This window comes from Dipodomys ordii, unplaced genomic scaffold, assembly GCF_000151885.1.
Source record: "Dipodomys ordii isolate 6190 unplaced genomic scaffold, Dord_2.0 Scaffold61, whole genome shotgun sequence".
In the NCBI taxonomy this organism is placed as follows: Eukaryota; Metazoa; Chordata; class Mammalia; order Rodentia; family Heteromyidae; genus Dipodomys; species Dipodomys ordii.
The window spans coordinates 7,895,588-7,920,851 of record NW_012267277.1 but is presented as its reverse complement, the minus strand read 5'-3'; the positions used below and the strand labels follow the sequence as shown (position 1 = coordinate 7,920,851).

The window sequence follows — 25,264 nt, the reverse complement described above, 5'->3', positions numbered from 1 at the left end:
ACAAAACTGAATCACATTATTCAGGGTAGCTTTGTGCTCAGTTTTGGAGGAAACTAACCAATAACCATTTGACCATTAGTTATACAGTGCTACTATCAGTTGAGGGCAGAATATATAACAGTCCTCTGAAGCACCTCCAATCAGTTTAGTGTATAATAGCCCAACCATGCAACTTGCTGGTAAATTGACTGGGTTTTCTGGACTTTTGGCCCTCAATGTTGCCTTTCTTAGATAAACAAGTCCTTTTGTTATGATTTTTTAATATACTTGAATTTTGCTTTTCTGTAAATATATGCACGTACTATGGCTTTTGTGAAAATGGCTCACACCTTAATCCTAGTTAGTCAGGGGGCTGAGATCTGAGGATCGCAGTTCAAAGCCAGCCCTGGCAGGAAAATCCATGAGACGGTTATCTCCAATTAACCACCAAAAAACTTGAAGGGGCGCTGTGTGGTAGAGTGTTCCCCTTGCGCAGGGACAGGGCCCAGGCCCAGAATTCAAGCCCCATGACAGACCACAAAAAAAGAAAAAAAGATTCTCCCTCTCCTTTTTTTCCCCCAAAGACTAAGCTACAATTGTTTCTGAATCAATTTTGCTATTTTTACATCTTTAATAAAGGGAGAGTCTATCAAAATGCAGATGGGAATAACTATTTGCAAGTGGACAATGTGTTTGACTGAGTTGTAAGATACCCATCTGTAGTCTAGTGACTTACTTACACATGGAGAAAAAAGATAGATGTCAAAAATCCAATAGTACAAGACAGCAGGAGACTCATTTATGCATTCAACCAAGATTACTAAGATCTTTCTATGAGCTAGGCACTTGGTTATCCACGGAGGAAAACTGCAGTGTCTATTACAGTCTCTCCTCTTATGAGGATTCAAGACCCTTGTTCTGAAAAGGGAATCATGCTGAGACAGATTGCTTTTAGAAACACAATTCCTGTGATCTCCTCCTCCCATTATTAAGAAAAATTGCTCTTTAAGAGATGCGGCCAGAATGAAGCACAGCTATCACTCATGCTCGAAAAAGAGATGTTTTCCTGAGCATACATTTTTTTCAGGAAGAAGTCAGACTTTCACATAAAGCTGCTTGTATTTTGGAAAATATAATCTAAGTGCCCTAATCCTTAGTTGACTAAGATATACAATTCCCTAGTATAATTATTACTATATTCTTTACCAGTTAAACAGAAGAGTTATATTCAACCAAAAACAAGGCAATAAAAATAGAAGTAAATTATTAGTTAGCCCAGCCTGAGTTTTTTTCATATCAGACAATTCTCCGGTTGAACAAAATTAGCATTGACACACTAGCCATAAATAACTAAAACAAAACTTATGTCTATCTTAACCCCCTACCACCCAAAAAAATCAAATCAGCACACTTTTCTTACCTTTTTAAATGCTTCAGGCATGCACCTATCCATAAATCTTTTACAATTTTCATCCGATTCTGAAAGACCTGGGTAAAAAAAAAAGATATACTGTATTTAGATTTTTAGGTAGATTTTGCAAAATTACATACACACACACACACACACATATATAAAATTCTAAATTCTTATATATGGAAGTTATTTGTCACAAGCACCTTGATTCTTAAGGGATTATTAATAGTTAGAATAATTTTAAAAAGAAATAAAACTTAAAAATAGTTTGATAATGCATTTTAGTAAAGTAACAGGGTGAGAAATAATCATAGCATTCAACCAAATGAATACTGAACAAAAATTAAATGGCTTACATATATCATTTGTAACATGATCTGCCTAGATAAAAGAGTAGCTACTTACTAGCCATTTTTGTCTTTCTAAACAGCTCTATAAAAACACAAATATTTTTAAACGAAAAATGACATTTCTCCTTTCCTAAAATATTTGAACTATGAATAATAAAATACACAGCATGTCTGGCACAATTCATAGAGAATAAGATAAATGTTGAGTGAACACATTAATCCATTATAAAAATCATATAATAGGAAGTTGCGCTGTGGCTCAAGTGGTAGAGTGCTCGCCTTGAGCTTAAGAGCTGAGGGACAGCACTCAGGCCCAGAGTTCAAGCCCCAGGACGGACAAAAAATAAATAAATAAATAAATAAAAATCATATAATAATGGTTCTGTCTCTCTCAGTGCCAGGGATTGAACCCAGGACCTCATAAAGTGCACTAACAGAGTGGCTTACTTTCTTCTCTTCAGAACTAAACAAGTTGGGCACTGGTGGCTCACACCTGCAATCCTCCTATTCAGGAGGTTGAGATCTGAAAATGGTCGTTTGGAGGCAGTTCAGGTAGAAGTCTGAGACTCTTAACTCTAATTAATCACCGAAAAGCCGTCTTAACTGACAGAATGCCAACCCAGAATAGAAAGTAAGACCATAAAACAAACCTGAACTGAGAACAAATTTAGAGTGTTCCAAACATTTGTGGAAGTTCTTCAACTGAATTTTAAATAATCTTACACTCCTACTAGAAGAAAGAAAAAAATAGCTGATTCATTTCATAACTCTTATTCCACTTGGGGCATACATAAGTAAATAATCTGTCCAATACTGCAGAGATAGACAATAAGAAGAACTAAGATTTAACTCAGCCTCCTATGACAAATACTTCCTCATATCCTCTGGGGTATGAAGCTTACCAAGTCTTGCAAGGTAGGTAGATGCCAGCAGGCATTTGCCTAGGGATTCTTCTCGCTTGTACGGGATGGACCAATGATCAGTCAAAACACGACTTTCTAGTTCATATAAATTTGTTGTAGGGAATTCAATTCCTTCCCCTGAGCAGTTTCCATTTTCATCATTCTTCTGGCAAAAAGGGATTGGAATAAAAATTAAACATAACAATTAGACAACAGACTACTCCAAAAAATATTAATTTAGCAGAGAGGAGGATGAATGATGGTAGCTATTAATACTAAATGTGGGTTCCATCTGTCTCAAAACTCACATTTCAATGAAATATCTTGAATAGTCTTGACTTTACCATTCTGAAATCCCAATCCCCCTAGAGAGGATCTCTTTTTTTCCAAAGACAAACGCTTGGCTTTCTTCCTTATGAAATGTCAAACCTATCTTCATCTCCAGTCATCCTGTTCTCACCCGTTTTTCATTGAGAAATGTCTTCAAAGATGTGTCTAATTTGCTAATTTTCATCTCCTTATCATTGACTCACTCCTGAAAACATCCCAATCAGGATTCCAGAGTCTCTACTTGCCCTAAAACAGCTTGTTATGTTCACCACTGCAATTTCAACCACTAAATCCATCAACCATGTTTCAGACCTTTCCAAATACTTCTCAGGAGTATGTGACCTTCTGCCTAGCTCTCTTCTTGACAGGCTATATTCTCTCTTCCTTTACCTCCTAGTTTCTCTATAGTCTGCCAGTGAGTCTAATTACTCTCAGTTGGCCTCCTCTTGTGACATATCCTCCCCTTCCAGACTAACCATCAGATCTTAAAACCAGATGAAGACAGTTTACCTCTCCTAGAATGTCTATTATCAAAAATACTGACAATAGTGTTGGCAAGAATGTAGGGGAAATTGGAACCTTTATACATTGTCCATCAGACTATAAAACAGTGCAACCACCAGAAATAACAGTATGGTGGTTCCTTTTATTCAGCCTTGAAAAGAACATTCTGAAACATGTTGCAACATGGATGAACTTTGAAGATGTTATGATAAATGAAACCAGCCCATAATAAAAGGATAAATATTATAAGATTGCACTTATATAAGGTACTTAGGGCAGTCAAATTCACAGAGAGAAAAGTAGGATGGGAGATGCCAAGGACTAAGAGGAAGACAGAATGTGGCATTAGAATCTAATGGATACAGAGAAAATGAAAATATTCTGAAGAGGGAAGGCAGTGATAGCAGCAGAACAATGAAAATTCCCATACTCATCAGCAGTCTCTGTTCTACCCTCCCTCTCTAGCTTCTAGCAGCTACCAACTGATCTGTCTATTTTAGATATCGCATATAATTGGAATGATACAATGTTGACTTTTTCTTGTAATGAGGTTTGAACTCAGGACTTAATGCTCTACCACTTGAAATGTACCTTCAACCCTTTGGGCTTTCTTTTCTTTATATTTTGTAGCTTGTGGGGCCTGAACTCTGGGCCTGGGCGCTGTCCCTCAGCTCTTCAGCTCAAGGCTAGCGCTCTACCACTTGAACCACAGAGCCACTTCTGGCTTTTTCTGCTTATGTGGTGAAAAATTGAACCCAGGGCCTCATGCATGCATGGCAAGCAATCTACCACTGAGTCAACTTCCCAGCCCTTGGGCTTTATTTTTCTCAAATTGAGTATCACAAACTTTTCTCCCAGGCTGAGGAAACTTGAACCAAGGTTATCTTGATTTCAGATTTCTAACTTGTGGTAACTTTTACATATTTTTACCAGCTTACAATAATATACAAAGATATCACAACCCCCCCCACACCCCTACATATTAATATCCCTATAAAAACTAGCCTCGTGCCTGTAGCTCACACCTGTAATACTAGCTATTCAGGAGGCTAAGATCAGGGGATCTTGGTCCTAAGCCAGCCTAGGTAGGAAAATCCTATCTACAATTAAGCACCAAGGAAAGTTGCAAGTGGAGCTATGGTTCATATGGTAGCACTAGCCTTGAGCAAAAAGATGTCAAGGACAGCGCCCAAGCTTTAAACTTCAAGACAGAGGCAAAGGACCTACATGTATGTGCTTGTGAACACAACACATATGCACACACATAAAAAGAGCTTAAGTGCAGTAATAAAGTGCTTGTTTACATGTGTGAGGGTCTAGGTTCATTTAAAAGAAAAAAATGTTTCAAGGTTTTTTTTCTGTTGTTTTTTGTTTTGTTTTGTTTTTCAGTTGTGGGACTTAAACTCTGGGCCTGAAAGCTGTCCCTCAGCTCTTCAGCTGAAGGCCAGCGTTCTACCATTTGAAACATGGCGCGACTTCCTGTTTTCTGGTGGTTTATTGGAGAGAAGAGTCTCACAGACCTTTCCTGCCTGGGCTAGCTTTGAACATAGATCCTCAGATCTCAGCCTCCTGAGTAGCTAGGATTTCAGGCATGAGCTACCGATGCCCCATAAGGTTGTTGTTTTTTTAACTCAGTAGGTTGAGGTAGGAGAATCTTGAGTTCAAGACCAGCAGGGGGCTAAACAGTTAAGATCTTGTCTAAAAACAACTCCTCTTACCTAAAATGAGTTTAATGATTATGTAGTAACTAAACATTTGAGTGTATGAATTTATCTAAGAATTTTAAAACACAGTTGCCCTTCAAATTATCTATTGTAAAATATAGTATCTATGGCCATTAAGACAGTTTTAAACTAGCAATAAAATATGAGTTGACAGGTGAAAAGAATATGCTGCCTGCTAACTAGGTAACATTCTTATTCTTAAAAAAGGAAGGCAGGCAGGCTCTGGTGGCCTAATACTACTAGCCACTCAGGAGGCAGAGATCAGAGGATTGTGGTTCAAAGCCACCTTGGGCAGGAAGAGTCTGAGACTTTTATCTCCAATAAGTTACTCAGAAAAAGCTGGAAGTGGTACTGTAGCTCATGGTAAGAGGGCTAGCCTTGAGTACAAAGAGGCTCATAGAAAGGACCCAAGCCCTGAGATCAAGCCCGAGGGCCGGCAAAAAAAAAAAAAAAAAAAAGGAAGAATTCAGAGAGAAAGAAGCCCTTACACACTGCTGGAATGTAAACTTGTATAACTACTATGGAAATCAGTATGGTGGTTCCTCAAAAAAGAGACCTCCTCTGTCTCCACCATACCATTTTTAGCATATATCCAAAGGACAGTAAATCAAAATACCAAAAATACACTTGAATATCTATGTCTATTGTACTGTTCATAATAACCAAATGAGAATCAACTAAGGTACCCAACAACAGATTAAAAATATGACACAAAACACACACATACATACTTATTCCCTACGGAATAGTACATAGCCATAAATGAAATCATGTCATCTGCAGAAAAATGGATCCAATTGGAGAACATCTAACTAAGGCACAGCAAGCTCAGAACACAAAATACTATAAGAAATGTACTCATTATCTTGCCCATATAATTGTAAACCCCTCTGTACGGTATTTTCACAATAAAAGAAAAACAGAAAAAAAAACACACAAAATACTGCATGAGTTCACTCATATGTGGAAGCTAGACCTAAAAGACAAGCATACTAATGGACATGTGTATGCATATATATACACACACATATATATACATATATATCCATTTGTACCGCTGTATGTGTTTGTGTGTGTGTAAATACAGAACATGAATTTAACTAAGGGACTTCTTAGGAGTATGAGGAAAGGAAAAAAAGTAGAGGGTGAATACAGTTGAAACAGACTGTTTACAAATACAAAAATAGAACAAGGAAATCTGTTAAAATTGTTTTGGGAACAGAGAAAGATAGTGTGAAATTAATTGGAACTGGAATATATTGTAAATGTGTGAAAACATAACAATTAAATTCCCCTCTGTATAACTCTGTATAAATGTAAGCCTCTCCAAAAACTGTGACGAAAAAGAAGGAAGGGATATGTAATATACAAGATTTCACAAATCATATAGAGCAGCATTACATTTTGAGGAGGCTGTTGCCAACCCAGAGTCAGGGGATGATGAAGAGGGAAACAGTGACATGAACCCACATAAAGGTTGGTTTAATATTCTGACTCATCACATTGAGTAGCCTGTTCTTGGCAAAATTACAAATTGAGCAAGAGAACAAGCAAAGTAGCTTAGGTTGTCTTATTGAAAAAATAGCTCCCCATAGATACAACGTATTAGACTTGTAGTAATAACTCTAGAATATAAAATACTATGTCATATTAGATGCCAAATCTAAATAATGCAAAAATAACCATTAATGATCATAGGTTTTAAGGTTATTATAAACTTATTTATCCAACAGTTTGCTATCCAGGCAATATGCCTAGTGCCAAGAGACAAAAGTAAAGCTGAAATTCTTGCCTTTATAAAATAAAACTATGTGAAAGTAAAGAAATGTAACAAAGAAGAGAAAGTAAGTTGGTCCATAGTATCCTTCTGAATCTGCAAGTGAGAACAGATACATTTAAACTTCTTCAATTGAAGAAGTTTAAATAAGTGGTACTCTAGGCAGAAAACAGAGATTAGATTTCAAAACCAGTATTGCTTTATTTTTTAGGTGTATTAGTAATAAAATCTCTTTTTTTAAAGCTGTTTTATACAACTCATGGCAATGGCTTTGCTGGTACTAGACTATCCCATGGATTTCGCTTATAAGTGCAGAGCACTTAAAAAAAAAAAAAGTTCACAGCCAGATGCTGGTGGCTCATGCCAGTATCCTAGCTACTCAAGAAGCTGAGATCTGAGGATTACAGTTTGAAGCAAGCCTGGGCAGGAGAGACCATGAGAGTCTTATCTCCAATTAAGCACCAGAAAACCAGAAGTGTAGCTCTGGTTCAAAATGGTAGAGTGCTCAAAAAATAAGAACAAAGCTGTTTATGTTTAATGTATAGATTATTGCCTTTTATGTTGTCACTTATAAATAGAATTAGTCTTGAATGTGTCATGACTTGGTATCCAGAAACTTCCTACTTGAAAACTGAAAATGAACTTAACTAATATCGACATTGACAAAATCTTATTTTGGAGCTGAGAGCAAACAAAAAACATTGACAGATGCTTTAAAGCTGTCTGGTTGGTTTTGTTTGTGGTGGGTTGTTTTTTGTTTTTTGCTAGTCCTGGGTCTTCAACTCTGGGCCAGGGCACTATCTCTGAACTTCTTTTGCTTAAGGCAAATGCTCTACCACTTAAGCCACTGTGCCATTTCTGGCTGAGTAGTTTACTAGAGATAAGAGTTTCCTGCCAAGGCTGGCTCTGAGTCACAATCCTCACATCTCAGCCTCCTGAGTTTTAAAAAGACAAAGGAATTGCTCTTGAACTTGTCAATGGTGAATTATTAAAATCTAAAACTTCTTTGGTAAAAGAAATCAAACATTCTTGCAAAAGTACTTGTACTAACAGTACAGAAATAAGCTTCTATCTGTCCACTGACTCACCAAACAGAGGTAAAAATTATTCAACTTAGTGCGTAAGAGACTGACAATTTTGAGGCTTATTTTAATACTAACAATAATTATTAATCTATCCTACTAGGCAACAATGTACTCAAAAGAATTTCTACAAATGAAGATGGTAGATCATTTTTCCATGTTGATTTTAAACAGATTTGTTTATTATTATTGTTTTGTGTGTGTCAGTCCTGGGGCTTGAGCTCAGGGACTGGGAGCTATCCATGAGGTTCTCTCTCTCTCTCTCTCTCAAGTCTAGCACGCTACCAATTGAGCCACAGCTCTAGTTTAATCTTTTCTGGTAGTTAATTGGAGGTAAGGGTCTCATAGACTTTCCTGCCTGGGTTGGCTTCAAACCACAATCTTCAGTTCTCTGCCTACTGATGACAGGCATGAGCCACTGGCACCTGGCACGCATTTAAAAAAAAAATTAGCTCCATATATGTCAAAAATTAGTTCTATACATTTTTTCTTGTTTAAGGAAAAACAAGAACACATGAACATTTGATTCAAAGTCATTAATTTATAATAACTTTCATTAAATGTTAACTGTCAGCCTTATTTACAAAATATTTTTCAGAAGCAATTCAGTGGCAGTGACTTGCAGATCTGGTAATCATTTGTCTTGTTCGAAGTAGAGATAATATTTCTTAAAATATTGCTTTCTGGAAAAAGAAAAGATGTTAGACAAGCAGTCCCCAAGCTACTAACACATTGTGTCTTGTCTGTTTGCAAACTGTTTTCCTGGAATGCCTTTTCAAACAGAACATCAATCTCAGGAATAAGAAAGCAGGTAACTGTAGCTGCAATTCCTTAGGGCATCCCCTCAATGAACATTCAGTTTTAACAGACAACACAGAAAAACAAAGATATGGCAATAGAGATTTTCACTAATTAAGGTGAGAATAAACTGAGTGGGTTGCAAAGGAAAACTTGGAATGTATATATTTAATATAATTTAATTTTTCCCCAACCTAAAGTAAAAATCTCCTCCTCCTCTTTAAGTAGGCATATTGATGCTCATATAAGATAACTTACCCAAAGTCACATTTCTTCTGGTCTCTTACCTATTAACAACAGTCATTATGTATTCAGAGTGGAATAAAATTTAATTTGAGGTTTTCTCAAGTGTGAGAGGCTACATTAAGAAGTACTGCCATACCTCCTAAAACATGCAGAATGCTCAGGCCTGAAAAAGCACCATTCTAGAATGGAGGCAAAAATATTTTTAAAAAAACACGGAGTTTGCACAGTGTACCCACAAGCAAGATATGAAAAAGCAAGAAATTACCAACTAAAATTACTTTCAAAGCACTAGCACAGGCAATTTGCATTCATTCTTAATTTTGGTAAAATTTCTTTTACTATGTGTTCCTACACAATAGATCTTAATATGGATTCTATAACCACCACTTGCTAGCAGTGTGGTAAAAATAGCTTTTGAATCCCTCTACAGATCTTAATTTGCCTCAATGAAAAACAAAGACTAGAGCCTGGTTTGCAGTGTTAGTGCACAGATGAAAAGAATCCGTGTAGCTGCAGAGAACAAGAGCAGAGCAAAGAGAACAGACAACAGAGAGGCCTGAGCCTCTCTTTAAGCTGCAGGTGAGTGCTTCTATCACCCAGCTAATCTTGGTACTTCACATATCCCACAGACAAAACAGGGAGTTCTACCTTAAATGTGTGTAGTCTCTACTATTATTCCTAATTTCTAAAACTTTGTTGCCTTAATTCCATCTCAGAAATTGCTCCTGAATAGTCTCTCTTAGCTAAACACTTCTTCAGTTGAAGCTTCCAATGTGTGTTGCTTAGATTACCCCAACACTTTCATAACTGCAGTCCTCCCAGCCCCCACCACAAATGCCACCAGAGTAATCTTTCCTCAAAACAAACATACAACACACAGAGTTTGAGCCCCTCACTTGCACAGAAACTTCCATTACCTTCTAGCTGCCTACAGGTACTGGCATGCAGGCAAGGCTCTTCCCCACCTTTCCACACCCACATAGATAACTGCATCTACCACCCTTCAAACCCCTTCAGTTTCAGTTCAGTTCCACACTTAACTTCTATGGCCCCTGGATGCAAAGCATACATTGCTAAATATACTCTTTAATGTCCTTAATGCTCTCTTTTAGCCTAATTCCTACTTCTTCAAAACAAATTCAAGGATCATATCTTCAAAGTAAGGTCCTCTATCTTTTATTTTTACATACAATTCTCATTCAGAATTTTCTAAAGGCTGTAAATGCATTTATGAATATGACAAATACATTCTGCTTTTGAAGCTCTGAAAGTAAATAAATAAAACATTACAGTTTCTGGTAAGGAACAGGCTACTCAATGCTATGAAAACACATGAGGGGACTTACTAGATTAAAAAACAAGGAAATCCAACCCAGGCACTGGTGGCTCATGCCTGTAATCCTAGCTACTCAGGAGGCTGAGATCTGAGGATTGATATTCAAAGCCAGCCTGGGCAGGAAAGTCTGTGAGATTCCTATCTTCACTTCACTATCTGAAAACTGGAAATAGGTCTTCTGCTCAAAGTGGTTGAGTGCTAGCCTTGAGCAAAAAGAGCTCAGAGACAGCATCCAGGCCCTGAGTTCAAGTCCAATGACTGACAAATCCTATCACATACTACACAACACGAATATATTGAGGACATTATGCTAAGTGAAATAAGCCAATCAGAAAAACTAGTACTATCTGAGTCTACTTAGGTAAGGTTATCTAAAGGAGTCCAACTCACTGAAACAGAAAGTAAAATGGAGGTAAGATGATTGTTACCCAAATTTTTGCAAGAAAAAAATTCTAGAGATAATGTTACATGACAATTTGAATATATTTAATAGTATTACATATTTTAAAAAGGCTAAGATGGTAAATTTTGTTGCTTCTTTAACACAATTAACAAAAGAACTCACTAATCATAGTCAAAGGTAGCCCACTATGTGACATAGTATTGAAGCTGAGTCCCAAGAAAACATGCAAATTCTTTAGCATAAGTTCATATGTAATATACATAGTTCATTCCCAGTTTCCAATCACTAGTCTCCAAAGGTCAGTGCCTTCAAGGCCAGTCCTCAAACCTCTTCTCTACTTACCCTCTCACTGCCTGGGTTGGAATGTACTTTAAACCTTGCTTTCATTATTACTTTTCCAGAGAGCTCTTAAAACAGTGTTTTCTTAAATCACCCTATTCCCCTTGAAATTAAAATACTAAGGAATACAATTGTTGGGTAGGACTCAATTTTGGAAATTCTTTGTAACATCTAAGACATGTTTTATCACTTTCTCAAGAATCAATTTTTGCCTCCTCCAAGAATACATGCTTTTATGGTTTGAATACTGTCCCTAAGCTGAAAGCTTATACTCCACACATATATTCAACTACCTTTGTGACAATTCCACTTGGATATTTATTAAATTAACATGTCCAAAACAACCTCCTCATCCTTCCTACCAAATGGTATTATCTCTGTTTAAAATCTTCAATGCCTTTCTTGCTCTGCCAAAAACTTACCAGTATAGTAAGGAGCTGATCTCTAACTATACAGACATTCTCTACTGTAGCTACAACATATCAGCCCTGCTTTTTCCTACCCATAGTTTTTGTATTAGATGTTGCTTCCACTTGAAGAGAAGTTGACAAAGTATGGTCCACTACCTATTTTTTTCCACTATCTACATTTTAAGTAAAGTTTTATTTGAACATAGAGCTATTAATTTGTTTACAAATCATCTATGACCTCTTTCATATGACAACAGCAGTTGAGGAGGTGCAATAGAGATTGTATGACCAGCTAAGCCTTCAATACTGACTAGCCCTTTTCATAAAAGTTTGACAATCCCTAACTTAGAGCATATTTTCTTCATATAATCATGCAGTGCCCTCCCTTTCTCCAGTGTTCAGCTATGACCTTTTCAGTGAAGCTTTTCCTCAATGATCTAAAACCACCAGCCCTTGTCATATCTACCTATCTAGCATGCACTCTCCCTTTGCCTACTTGACTTTTTTCTAAGCTGACACTCTACATTTCCCTTGTTTTTCTTCTTTCCCCATTTCCTCTCACTAAGGTATATACGCTGTACCAAACAACATTTGTTTGCATCATCAATACAGAATAAGTGCCCAATAAGTATATGGTTGATAAATAAGTTAATGTTAAACACCAGATAAATACTTGTAGAAATGAAAGTGAAAGGAAGGGATTCTGGACACAGAATCTCTGATCAGGCACTAGAGTGTGGCATATTTACAGCACTTTCTTCTCTCTCCATAACCTCAAATATTGACTTACATTGAATTTTCATCTATGATTTCCCAATTAGATTGTTTTATAATGAACTTATATTTAATTCTCCACTCAACTTCCAACGCCTATTTTTTATGAGATACCTAGATTTCTTATACAACAATCCCTTGTACAATATCCTAGAACCTCTACCTCAAGGTTAGAGACCAAGTTTTCAGGTCATTTTTACATTGTTTGTTTCCTTCTTGCAGATGAAAGCTCAACTGAAGTCTATCTCCAAGCAATTTTGACTAAGACCTACCAGACAGGTGTTACTATGTACATCTTTACTTCCTAAGAGAATTCCTTTTGCTTTGCTTATAACTACCATGGATTTTAAGTACTAAAGAAAATGTATTTGAAAATGCTCTGAAATTTCAATCTTCAATGAGCTTTCAATGAAAGTAAAGAAGATACATAATATTTGAGAATATTGTATGTGCAACTTATTTTCATTTTCAAAAGGTCCAGGATAGCTGGGCACAGGTGGCTCACACCTGTAATCCTAGCTACTCAGGAGGCTGAGATCTGAGGCTTGAGGTTCAAAGCCAGCCTGGTCAGGAAAGTCCGTAAACCACCAGAAAACTGAAAGTGGTGCTGTAGCTCAAGTGGTAGAGTGATTGACTTGAGCTACCACTGACAAAAAAAAAAAAAGATCCAGAATAAAGTTTTAAGGAACTATAGGTCACAAATTTTAAAGAGTAAATAGGGCAGCATATTGTCTCAAGAGATGGGTATACTGACTTTTTTGTGGGAAAAGTACAAAGCTATTAGAGTTTGAGCATAAGGCTAGACAGGAGCTCTAACATCTTGAGCCACACACAAGTCCTTTTCGCTTCAGTTACTTTTCAGGTAGGTCTATCAATTTTGCCTAAGCTGGCCTGATGGACAACTCTACTTGCATCTCTTGTGTAGCTGGGCTGACAGACATATACCATCATACTCAGCTTTTTTATTGAGATAAGGGACTTCCTAACCTTTTGGTGGAGTTGGCCTAGAATCACATGCAATCTTCCTCATCTTTATCTCCCCAGTATCTGGGATTAAACTACACTTGAAGTTTAAGTACTCAGTGTTGATGTCACCTATGAATAAGACTCAGGTAGCAGGAAGGTCAGATGTACAGAAATGATTGATGCAATACCTTCACCTCTTTCTCAGCTTCCATCACTTTTATAAACTTAAGAGTAATTGCTGTAGAAAGTGCTGAAGGAGAAAGCAAAATTTCAATAGTATCTATGTCCCTATCCATTCACTAAATGATATCTAACAAAGGAAATGGTGATGTATTAAAGATGACCTGTAGTTAGAAACTTCCTCATGACAGAAAAACATAATAAAACTAAGCAAAATATACCTTGGAATGCAGAAGACTGAACTCCCTTCTTCACTTTATTAATGAGTCCAGAGTCAAGGTCTTCATCCTTAAATGGACAAGACTTGACACCCCAATATCTACATGATTCCTTCCACCCCATCTTTGCATTTCTGATTTATCACTAAAGTTATAATGTTTAATTTGGGGGGAGGGGAGCAGTTCTGGGGCTTGAATTCAAAGCCTGGGTATTGTCCCTGAGCTTCTTTTTCTTAAGGCTAGAGCTCTACCATGTGAGCCACAGTGCCAATTCCAGCCTTTTCACAGTAGTTTATTAGAGGTAAGAGTCTTGTGGACTTTCTCACTCAGGATGGCTTCAAATCAAGGTTCTCAGATCTCAGCTTCCTAAGTAGCTAGGATTACAGGTGTGAGTCACTGGTGCTCATCCTACTTTTAAGTGGAATAAGGAGAGCAAATGGCAAAAAATATAATCAATTCTCTCGATAATTTCCCTGATAATTTTCCAGATAATTTTAAAAAGTAAAAAATCTTGTTAAGAAATCTTAGTATTTCTCTACAGATTAAAAACACTATGAATTGGATGAATCCAGAGAAACTTACTTCTGATTTTTGAACCTCAAAATTTAGAACGCTTTTACTGTTGATGTGTTTTATACTTTAACCAAATAAAGCTCAGAATAATGAAAAGCAAACCCAAGTTTCTTATTTGCTACAAATGTCAATATATTTTTTTGACTAGTATAATTCAATAGAGATTGAATAACACTGGTCAGTAAATAGATACCTTACATTTTCTCTGCATGTGGATGAGTCTATTTTAACTATTACTAGTGAAATACAGATGATCTGCTGCTACTGTATTTCACCAGAACACTTCCAAGGGAAGCAAGCAGAAGAAATAAATCTCACAAAATGAAAATAATAATAATATTTAAAAGCATTATTTTAGCAGTCTGTTCTAATATAAAGCCACAAAAATGTTAATAAAAACATTAATATTAGTGTTAGCAATCACAGACAAGTTTCCATTTGCAAAATAATTGTGATTTCCCTCATTGTTAATAAGTCTTTTAATAATTCCCAACATTGTTGTAGCTTTAAAATAAATTTTGAATTATCAACCATCATAAAACATAACTTTTAGCCTAAGATAAGATTGGTTTCTAGAGCAATTTCTCTTTTCTGGGAAAAACTTATACATATATGCTTTCAGGACAAGAAGTAATAACATCAAATGACAAATACTAAACATCCAGCAAGTAAACAAATACTAACTCTGTATTACATTCCATGGCACAAAAGAATTATCATTGTTCTCCTGGCAATGAATACCACCATAGATCAAATTATATCAGAAAAACTCTTGTACTACCCAAATGCTTCTGAGATCAAAGCTTTTTCATATTTAACCCACAACTTTAAGGTCTCTAGTTGCTGAAATCAAATACTGTAATTTATTATACTTAGGACACAAGAAATCTATCAGGCTCATGGCTGTAATAAGGGGACAATGTCTGATTTGTTCATCATCATATTTATTCCTAACATATACTTCAATGCCTAGCATACAATCCTCAGCAAAATAAAAGCTCGTTTGGTAACCAAAGTATTACTTAAATGTCTGCTGTTACTATTTGAATTTGATCTAAACCAATTATTATTTAATGTATAGCTAAGGGTTTATTTTCCATTTAATTTTTTTAAAAAACACAGAAATAGCTCTATCACCTTATTAAAAACAGGCAAACACAGATGTAAGATTATAATAAAGTAGGTAAAAGACAAAAAGAGTCAAATGAGTACAATCCTTGAGAATACAAATGGACTGTCTGGAGAATAGCAAGAGACCAATTAGTATCACTGCTTCCAGGAACACAAGTAACCAACAGTGTGGGACAAGTATATGTCTGTATTCTGTCCCATTGGCCCAAACAAAAACAAAACCTCTAAAGATAGCTCTTTTTCAAATATAGTCACAAACTTCTGAAAGCCTTCAAAAGCTGGCAGATAATCCAAAGGTCAATGAAAACATATAATGGAGTCATATATAAAAATGTCCTAAAAACAGCCAACAGGCAAAATGCTGAGGAGTACACACAAAAGGGGCAGAGTGGAGTGCCACTTATTTTGGGACTCAAATTTGCCAAGTCCTACTGAATCAAATCTCCTAAGACAGTTTGGATAATTAGAAATAACTATAAACTATACATAAATAGAAAATAATATATGATTTCTTGATTTTTTTTTCTTTTGTGGGTCATAGGGCTTGGGTGCTGCCCCTGAACTCTTCAGCTCAAGGCTAATGTGCTACCACTTGAGCCTCAGTACTACTTCTGGTTTTCTGGTGGTTAATTGGAGATGAGTCTCATGGACTTTCCTGCTTGGTCTGGTTTTGAACCATGATCCTCAGATCTCAGCCTCCTGAGTAGCTAGGACTACAGGTGTGAGCCACAGGCATCTGGTGATTTCTAGATTTTAAGAGTAACTTCCAATTATATGCTAGGAAAGAGTACATTGTTGTCCATATTTCAGTTAGACAAAAGCTAATTAAAGCTTTTTTGTATTTACTTTTCCACAGTAGCAAATTTTAAGTAATTTTGGAATAATTTCTAAGTTATGTCATATTTTTAAGTATTTGAGTTTTAACGGACGGATACCACACTGTAGTTTATCTTTATTTACTTTAATATTTACTTTAACACTATACTTTTTAGTTCAGAAGGATGTAGCCCTATCACTTCAAAACAAAAGTATTAAAATCCTAAAAATGTAAACATGTATATTTAGACGAGTACAAAATTGGTCCACTGTCATCATTTTCTCAAAAGGGTCATTGAAAGAATTAGCCACAGTCATAGTCTAGATGCCTATTTTACAAGGAGACAAGTAAAGCAACTGCCAAACTGCCTTGAGGTTCAGAAAGGTAAACTAACTTGCCTAATTATAAAGCTAGCAAGCAACAGATCTCTGACCAGATTAGTTTCCTAAATCCCTTGATACTTTCAAATGCCATCTGATCTCTTATTTCATTTTACTTTAGATTCTCTTTCCATCCATCTACAAAGTCATCTCTCCATACAATCAAATATTATAATAAGCAAAGAGTACTAGGGACACATACAAAAAGAAACAGTACTGATTTTGAGAAGACACAAATATGGAAACATGCCTTAAAATAACTGAAATGCCATCACACTTTCCTTGTGCAGAACACAAAGGGAGAATGTAGAAGGAGCCTGAAAGAGGTTGGTGCTTGAACTAACTTGGAGAGTGAATTAAAGAGCCAGCAAAGGCAGATGAGAACCTGAGGAGCAGAGAAAGGTAAGGAAGCAGATCGCATCCAACCTGCAGGGCACAGCGTAAGACAGGAAAGCAGTAGGTAAAAGCCAGACAAGTTAAAGCTCGAGGGCCCTAGAATAGTAAGTTTTTAGATGAGGAGAGGAGGAACTACCAAACATTTCAGACAAAGTTATCCCAAGGTTAAAACTTACATTCTGATGTCACTCTGAGTTACAGAGACACAGTGGAACAGAAAAGGGGCAGGATAGGTATTTAGGATTTGTAGAACAAGTTTTTCCAATAAGAAAAAAGGAAGGAGAGCTGGGAAGGTGGCTCCATGGTAGAGCGCTTGCCTTGCATGCATGAGGCCCTGGGTTCGATTTCTCAGCACCACATGAGCAAAAAGCCAGAAGTGGTGCTGTGGCTCAAGTGGTAGAGTGCTAGCCTTGAGCTGAAGAGCTGAGGGACAGCACCCAGGCCCAGAGTTCAGGCCCCACGACTGGACCCAAAAAAAGAAAAAAGGAAGGAGTCCAGAATAACTAAGACAATTAGTAGTGGTTATGGCCATTTGTAGTATGGAATACCTTCATGTTTTTGAGAAGCCAATATATTTAAATCACTACTAAAACACCTCACTATTGATTTCTAAGTACAAATTTCAAAATATAGTTTTCAAACAAAACAGTGAGAAAAGACCAAAAAAAAAGGTAATATTTAAGAAAGTTGGCACACTCAGCAGAGACTGAAAAGTGCTGGTTACAGAATGGTCTGACCAAGAAGTCTACCTGAAAAAGACTGATTTTCAGAAGCCATTCTGGACACTGATCAGGTAGTATTTTGCCTTTAAACATTCCTGATATAAACTTAAGTAGAAGCACATTAAGAAATATCAACTGATCTTCACTTTACAAGTAACTAGATACACCAAGGAAAAGCCAATTGCATGCTGGAATAAGAAATTTCATTCAGATGGGGGCAGAAACAGATAAACACCTCAAGTCTTCGACTCAGCCCCAGGAAAAGGGTTTACAGACATCTGTATCATGACCCTACGTTTTAATTTCTCTAAAGGTTAACACAATAAATTTGTGGCTTTCTTCTGTTAGCTCTTTCGTTCTAGACAAATAAAAGCAATCAAGTCTATAATTACACACTCCATTAACTAGCTTAAAGTCATTTTACATAGATTCATACACCCTGTACACATACACACACAGGAACAAAACACAGGGCAACAAATCTATAAGGTATCAACAGTGGGAGCCATGTTTCTCACTGTTAGACAGAGATAGGAACTTACAAGCATGACACAGAAAATGCTTAAACTCAGAACGGACATGATATAAATAATAATGCCACCCCCTAACAAGTGCCATAAAAAAACTTTATATTTCAACTATGACTGAAAAATGGTACACTACTCAACAGTAAAAAATTTCTTATAACAATGAGAAATGCAAGCTTAAAAATAATCTTAAGCCAGGCACTGGTGGCTCACACCTGTAATCCTAGCTACTCAGGAGGCTGAGATTTGAGGATCACAAAGTCAGCCCCAGCAGGAAAGTACGTGAGACTCTTATCTCTAATAAAGCACTAGAAAACCAGAAGTGGCGCTGTGGCTCAAGTGCCTTGAGCTAAAGAGCTGAGGGACAGCGCCCAGGCCGAGTGTTCAAGCTGCAGGACTGACAAAGAAAAAGATAAATTATGAAAAAAACCAAAATATTCTTCTGAAAATGAAACATAACTTTCTTAGTATTACTTCTGCAATTTCTAATCCTTGGACTGAAATATTCTCAATATCTGAATTCTCCAGGTATTTGAACTTATTTCTTCATGCTTTCAATATTTTACTTCAGTAAAAAAATCACCTTGACAATAAAATTATAAAAATAAATAAAAACGTAAAAACCTACAATCTTGTTAAAAACATACTACACATTCCTGACCCTTCTTAAGCAGAGCATGCAGGAACATTTTCTTGGCTAGGTCATCCATGTAACAACACAGTTGTTCGCTAAGATCCATGATGTACAAGCTGCTGCTAGAATTCCCCTGCAGCAGTACTGCTAGCCTGCTTTCCTAGCATTCTGGGGCTCTCCTCTATCTCAGAGCTGCCATATCACTTCCCACCTCTGTCAAAGTGCTAATCACCTTTAGTTTGAACTGCCACAAAACCCTTCTAATGTAGGAAAACTTATTTAATTGTGCTTTAAAAAAAATGTTTAAATACAATGAGTGATGCGTATGCACTTTAGGTTTATGAAGATTGGATTTGAAAGACTCTTCTGGATCTTGTAATTCTTTCTTACTAAGATTAAAAAATGTTCAGTATTGCACTCAGATTCAAAAGAATGGTATACAACATTTGTGAGGCAAGCATAAAATATGCTTGTACATTATAGTATTTTTCTGATAAAGTTGAGACCTTCTGTTCAAATTGTTAAAGCATTATATTTACTTTTCTAATATGGCAATTGGCTTCAAATTTTAAGCTAATGATAGTATGCTGTTTAAAGCTTTCATAATCCTTGTGATTTCATTATAATAAATAAATTACATTTATTCTCAAAGCAAATGACCAACTAGTTACAGGGTGAAAATATAACTCTGGGTTGAATTCACAGACCCTAATTCTCAAAGAAGATATATACACATCAGAGGAAAATTCTTATTTCAAAAACTAGACTTTTCTTATTCACTTTTTAGATTTCCTATTTTTGTTTCCTTTGGTTTCAACTATTTGGGAAATTAATTTTAATTTTTTTTTTGTTGGTATGGGGCTTAAACTCAGGGCCTGGAAGCTGTCCTTGAACTCTTCTGCTAAAGGCTAGCACTCTACCACTTGAGCCACAGCTTCACTTTAGGTTTTCTGGTAGTTAATTGGAGATAAGTGTCTCAGACTTTTCTGTTCAGGCTAACATTGAACTGCATTCAGATCTCAGCCTCCAGAGCAGCTAGGATTACAAGTGTGAGCCACTAGTGCCCTGCTTAAATTTATTTTTCACTCAACCTTTTAAATAATTCTTTAATTTACCAAAACATAGTAAATTGAAACTCCAGGCCACTAACAGCTAGAATTTACTCCTTTAATTTATGCTCAAGAAATATTAGGAGGGCTGGGAAGGTGGCTCAGTGGTAGAGCACTTGCCTTGCATGCCTGAGGCATTGGGTTCAATTCCTCAGCACCACATAAGCAAAAAGAAAAAAAGCCGGAAGTAGCACTGTGGCTCTAATGGTAGAGCACTAGCCTTGAGCTGAAGAGCTGAGGGACAGCGCCCAGGCCCAGAGTTCAGGCCCCACGACCGGACCCAAAAAAAAAAAAAAAAATTAGGATTAGTGCTTGCTAACTAGATTTTTGGCTTATGGTTCACCATTCTGAGCAGAAGTAAATTTTGCCTTACTGAGACAAAAAATAAAAGGATTGTTAATTTAGGAAAAAAGGAAAATGAATTAGAAAATAAACCTCATTTATATTCTAACACTCCCCAAAAGGAGGCAGAAGTAGAAGTGGGTTAAAGAACTACAAGCTAATGTGATTTTAATTTTTATGGGATTCAAATATAGCAGGATTAACTTTGGAGCTCTTAACAATAACACACACACACACACACACATTAACAATAACACACACACACACACACACACACACACGAAGCAAATACTTTTGGAAAAAATACTTCCAGAAGGGTTGTCCACATTGAAATAGGAACAAAACAAGTTCACAATATTTATCAGATCATGTATTGCATGCTACTTCTGAAAATACTAACAGAATTGTAGAGCTAAGAAAGGGATATCCTTAGTTAATGTGAAATTCCTGGCAAAGAAATTATTTTTGAAACACAAAACTGAGATTGTACAAGATGCCCAGGGTACATGATTCAGATTTCTACTGCCCTCCCAGGCAGGATCTGAAGAACCAACTGAAGACCTGTGAAGAGCATGAGGAGTTCAAACAATGGAGTGTTAAAAATCAGGAGAAGACTGTTGCTAGTGTCTCATGCCTACAATCCTAGCTACTCAAAAGGTTGAGATCGGAGGAGAGCAGTTTAAAGCTAGTGTGGGCAGCAGACTGTGAGACTCTTATTTCCAATGAATTACTAACAAGCTGGAAGCAGAGCTGTGGCTCATGTGGTAGAGCGCTAACCTTGAACAACAACAAAAAAAACCTATGGAACAATGCCCAGGCCCTGAGTTCAAGCCCTAGAACCAGCTAAATAAAAAGAGAGCTCATGCTTTGTAATGACAGAACTGAATCTTGCCTGACATGGAATGGTTTTGAAGTAATGCTCTTCAAATCAAAACCAGAGAGCTTCACAAAGTCTCTTTCAGACTCATCCAGGGGACCAGGCACTACATGAAAACACACATTTCAGCTATCCTAGTAAGAATCCAACACAACTCTGCAAAGCTGTACCTTCCTTTACCCAGATTTATCCAGTTAGCTTTTTATGCAGTTATGTGTTTTTCAAGACATCTGGGTCCCTACTTGCATTTTCCTTGCTTCTCTTGAGATAGAAGTTAACTTTTACTTTTTCAATTTTTAAACAACATCATATCAAAGCCCCAAATTACTAAACTGATTCTAGCCACATGACCTTGGGAAATCACTCATTCTTGTAAAATGAGAGCTCTGGACTCAGCCCCACTTGAATGTAAACGCTATGTTCTGTTTGCCACTTTACTCCCTGCCCCTGGGATGTGGATTCTTAATGGAGTGAGAAAATGTGCCTGTCCCCAAGGCACACATATAAAATAAACTTATTTACCTTTTCTTTCCTTTTTTTTTTCTTCAGTGCTCAGGATCAAACCCAGGGCCTTGTGTATGCTAGGTACTTGATCTATGATGAGCTGCATCCCCAGGCTTCATTTTTCTTTTTCTTTTTTCTTTCTTTTTTTTTTGGGGGGGTGGGTCGTGGGGCTTGAACTCTGGGCGCTGTCCCTCAGCTCTCCAGCTCAAGGCTAGTGCTCCAGCACTTGAGCCACAGTGCCACTTCTAGTTTCTGGTGGTACATTGGAGATTAGAGTCTTATGGACTTTCCTGTCCGGATGGCTTTGAACTGCAATCCTCAGATCTCAGCCTCCTGAGTAGCTAAGATTACAGATGTGAGCCACCAGTGTCCAGCTTTCATTTTTCTTCTTAGATTTTATTCCATATAATCTTAAATATATTTAGAACATTAAAACTGAGATTTTCTATGCAGAAAACAGATATGCATATAATTAAGTTCTATACTCAATTATTAGAAATAAAAAGGGTGAATTATATACTAATTGACAATTGCCCTATTATTTACTCTCTTCTTTCCCTAGAATACATTTCAGCATGCTGTTCCTTTTTCCTTTGAAAGGAAAGCAGCTGGCAGAGAGAAGCAGCCCTGGTCCCATCAGTGAGAGGCCTGAGTTAGAGCCCCATCCTCTGCAGAGACAAGCCATTTATCTTTGGGGCCTGGAAATTGTATCTGTGCAACTATTAATTTCTAAGGGGCTTCTGCTTTAACAACATCTGATTCTCCTTTCAGTCTCTTTTCTATTTACTCCTTGATTTAGTACTTGACACATCATTCCTATTTTTCCTTTTTATCCATACCTCCACCAAGTGAACTGACCTGCAAAACCATAAACGGAGCAGAGCACACTGGCTTTTGACATCAGAGACCTGACATCAGAACAAATTTAGTTTGCTACTAACTAATTATATTCAATCAAATCTTTAAAATGGTGATATAATAACTATCTCACTGACCTAAAGCCTCTAATAGAGAGCCTGACACATTGTAGGCATTTAATAGTTTCAGTTTCCTACAACTTATAAGTAAGGATGTACAAGCCTCATGGGTGGCATGCACGGGGAAAACTTTAGGTGAAACACTGACCAGGCTTCTCTGCATGCCAAGAAAGAGCCTACATGCCTAGCGACATGCCTCATGAATAGGACAGACCCAATCATCCACTCTCTTGAGATTTCAAAAGTAAAAAGTGCAGGTGCCCCCATGTCAAACCCACAAGTCAGAGGAAATAAAAGACTTGACACAGCTTCAAAAAGATAGATTCTTAGTTACCTGAAAGCAAATGCTGTCTGCCACTGGGCTCACAAGAAGGTACTCAGAATTTTTCATATTTAAATGTACAGGAAGTATGCTAATGTTACTTACACCACATAGTACACGTTACTTTTGAGTTTCAATCACGGAAACTAAGCGTGACAGAGAATAAATTTCTTACATAGTGAGGATACCTGAACTTTGTACACATATACAACCACCTTCAGAAAAAGCAGCAGCTTTCTTTATTTCAAAACTGGGTCAAAACTAGCAAGAACAAGGAAAGGCGTAATTGGGACTGACAATGAGATTCATTCGTTAAAGTGACTTAAGCATAGTTAATGCTGCAAAGAATTTTTTTTTAATGATTCCCAAACTATAAGTTTTTTCTTCCAATACTCATCAATGATACAACGGAATTAATGGGTAATAAAGGCCAGTCTAACCAAGTATGGTGACAGCCTGGAAACCAAAGAAATCTTGTGCAGAAACCCAGGGTTTTCTAAAGTATCACCTTCTTTCCTAAACTCTTTCAGCCTAAGCAACTACTACAAAAACATAGTTACAGGACATAACACTGCTTAGGAAACTCTTCCAAGCTTAGTTTCATTTGTCTAAAAATACAAATCATCACTAATCATCTGTAGTTAGGCCAGGTTGCTCTCCTAGACCCTAAAATGCATTTTTCAACAGAATTTCTGCCATAAGCTGTCATTTTTCTTCAAAGGAATCAATCAAAAGCACTGTTGTTTCTGGTTGATCTTTTTTCCTCATTTTAGTAAGTCTGCCTTCTCCCCAAGTTCCCTGCTCACACCCCAAACTAAAGAAACCTGGTTTTCTCCAATTAGACTTGAGCTGTCTGATGAGAGCTGGCGACTGCTCCTCGGGCCCATTATCCACCCCCACCAAGCTTAGCTCTACCCCGGGCACCCTCCTAGTTGCTACAATCGCATTCCCCAGGCTACTTCCTCTCCTTTCCATGATCAGCTTTCCCTTCACCCAGCTTAGGACCTAGCTGTATCCTCCAGCTCCAGATCTCACCACAGCCGTCCTCCCTCAGCTCCCATTCCTACGCAGGCCTCCTACCTACCTGTACCTTTGCGCAGTCATTTAATACCCACCACAAGCTACCAATACCCAATCTTGGCAAAGCCTTAAGCATCTAAATGAGACTCTTAGTAAGGTGCGTCTCCTCCCCCCACCTTACATCAACTCCTATCTCATTCCAGGCCCTGTCCAGTTCCTTGTCAGTTTAGACCTTGCTCAACAACTCCCTTCCAGACCCTGGGCCCCAAACCCAAATCCCATTCCAACAGTCCTCCTCGTAGCCTAAAAAGGCCTAGTACGGCTGGACCAACCCACTTTCTCCCTGACTGTGCTGCCTTCCTTCCTCCCCCAATCTATCCCTGCAGCCTGGGGCCAAGAGATCTAGACCTAGCTGGTCACTTAGGGGCCGATTCGCGACGAAGGAAACGCGTGTCCTCCTCAGGTGCCACTTTCCAGTATCGTGGATGCAGGCCCCGGACCCTCCACCCGGCCCGGGGTGGCCCCTTCCCACTGCATCCACGTGCTAGGTTAGAAGGTGGGGACACCTATCCGCACCGCGAGCCCCCAGCTCCATTCCAGTCCTGAAGATCACTCTCCGCACTTGACCCCGGCCGGGTGACCTCTGCCGGTGCCCAGAGCCGGCCCTGTCTTCACGGTCCCGGAGCCCTGCACCCCCACTACATGCACACGCGCGCGCGCGCACACACACACACACACACACACACACACACCCATGTCTGGCGGGGTGTGTCCTCTCCCCGCGGGACACTCCGCTGGGGTCGGGGGGGCCCAGCTCACCTCCGCGTCCACCACCTCGTGGTAGGCAGGAGGGGGATCGAACCCGCCGCCGCCTCCCGTGCTCCCGCCGCGGGAGGGGCCGCCGCCGTCCCCGCTACCGTCGCCCCGCGGGCCGCCACCGGGCCCCGGGCTGGGGCCGCCGCCGCTGTCCATGGGCTCGTAGCCGCCGTAGTCGAGGCCGGGCCGCTCGTTGGTGAGCAGCGCCACGGCCTCGTTGATGTCGTTCTTGGCCAGGCGCAGGGCCTTGCGGATGGTGGCAGGGTCCGAGAAGCCCATGCACAGCAGCGTGGTCATGTGCTGCTCCTCCTCCGATTCCATGGCTCGCGCCTCCGGGCCGCGCCGGCCGGCGAGCCGCAGCGAAGCGGTGGCGGGTGCCGGGCCT

At 38.3% G+C, this 25,264-nt stretch overlaps 1 protein-coding gene across 1 annotated transcript in view; it reads right to left on the bottom strand.

The window, feature by feature from the left end:
- The window catches only part of Usp24 (ubiquitin specific peptidase 24), a 137,399-nt gene extending 112,141 nt beyond the window's left edge, over positions 1 to 25,258 (bottom strand). The window contains exons 1-3 of the mRNA XM_013022271.1: positions 24,883 to 25,258; positions 2,646 to 2,811; positions 1,400 to 1,467 (exon numbers count right to left, since the gene is read on the bottom strand). Of these exons, the coding sequence (XP_012877725.1) occupies positions 1,400 to 1,467; positions 2,646 to 2,811; positions 24,883 to 25,200 (552 nt within the window). The 5' untranslated portion in view covers positions 25,201 to 25,258. The remainder of the gene's footprint in view (positions 1 to 1,399; positions 1,468 to 2,645; positions 2,812 to 24,882) is intronic.
- Between the last annotated feature and the right edge of the window lie 6 nt (positions 25,259 to 25,264).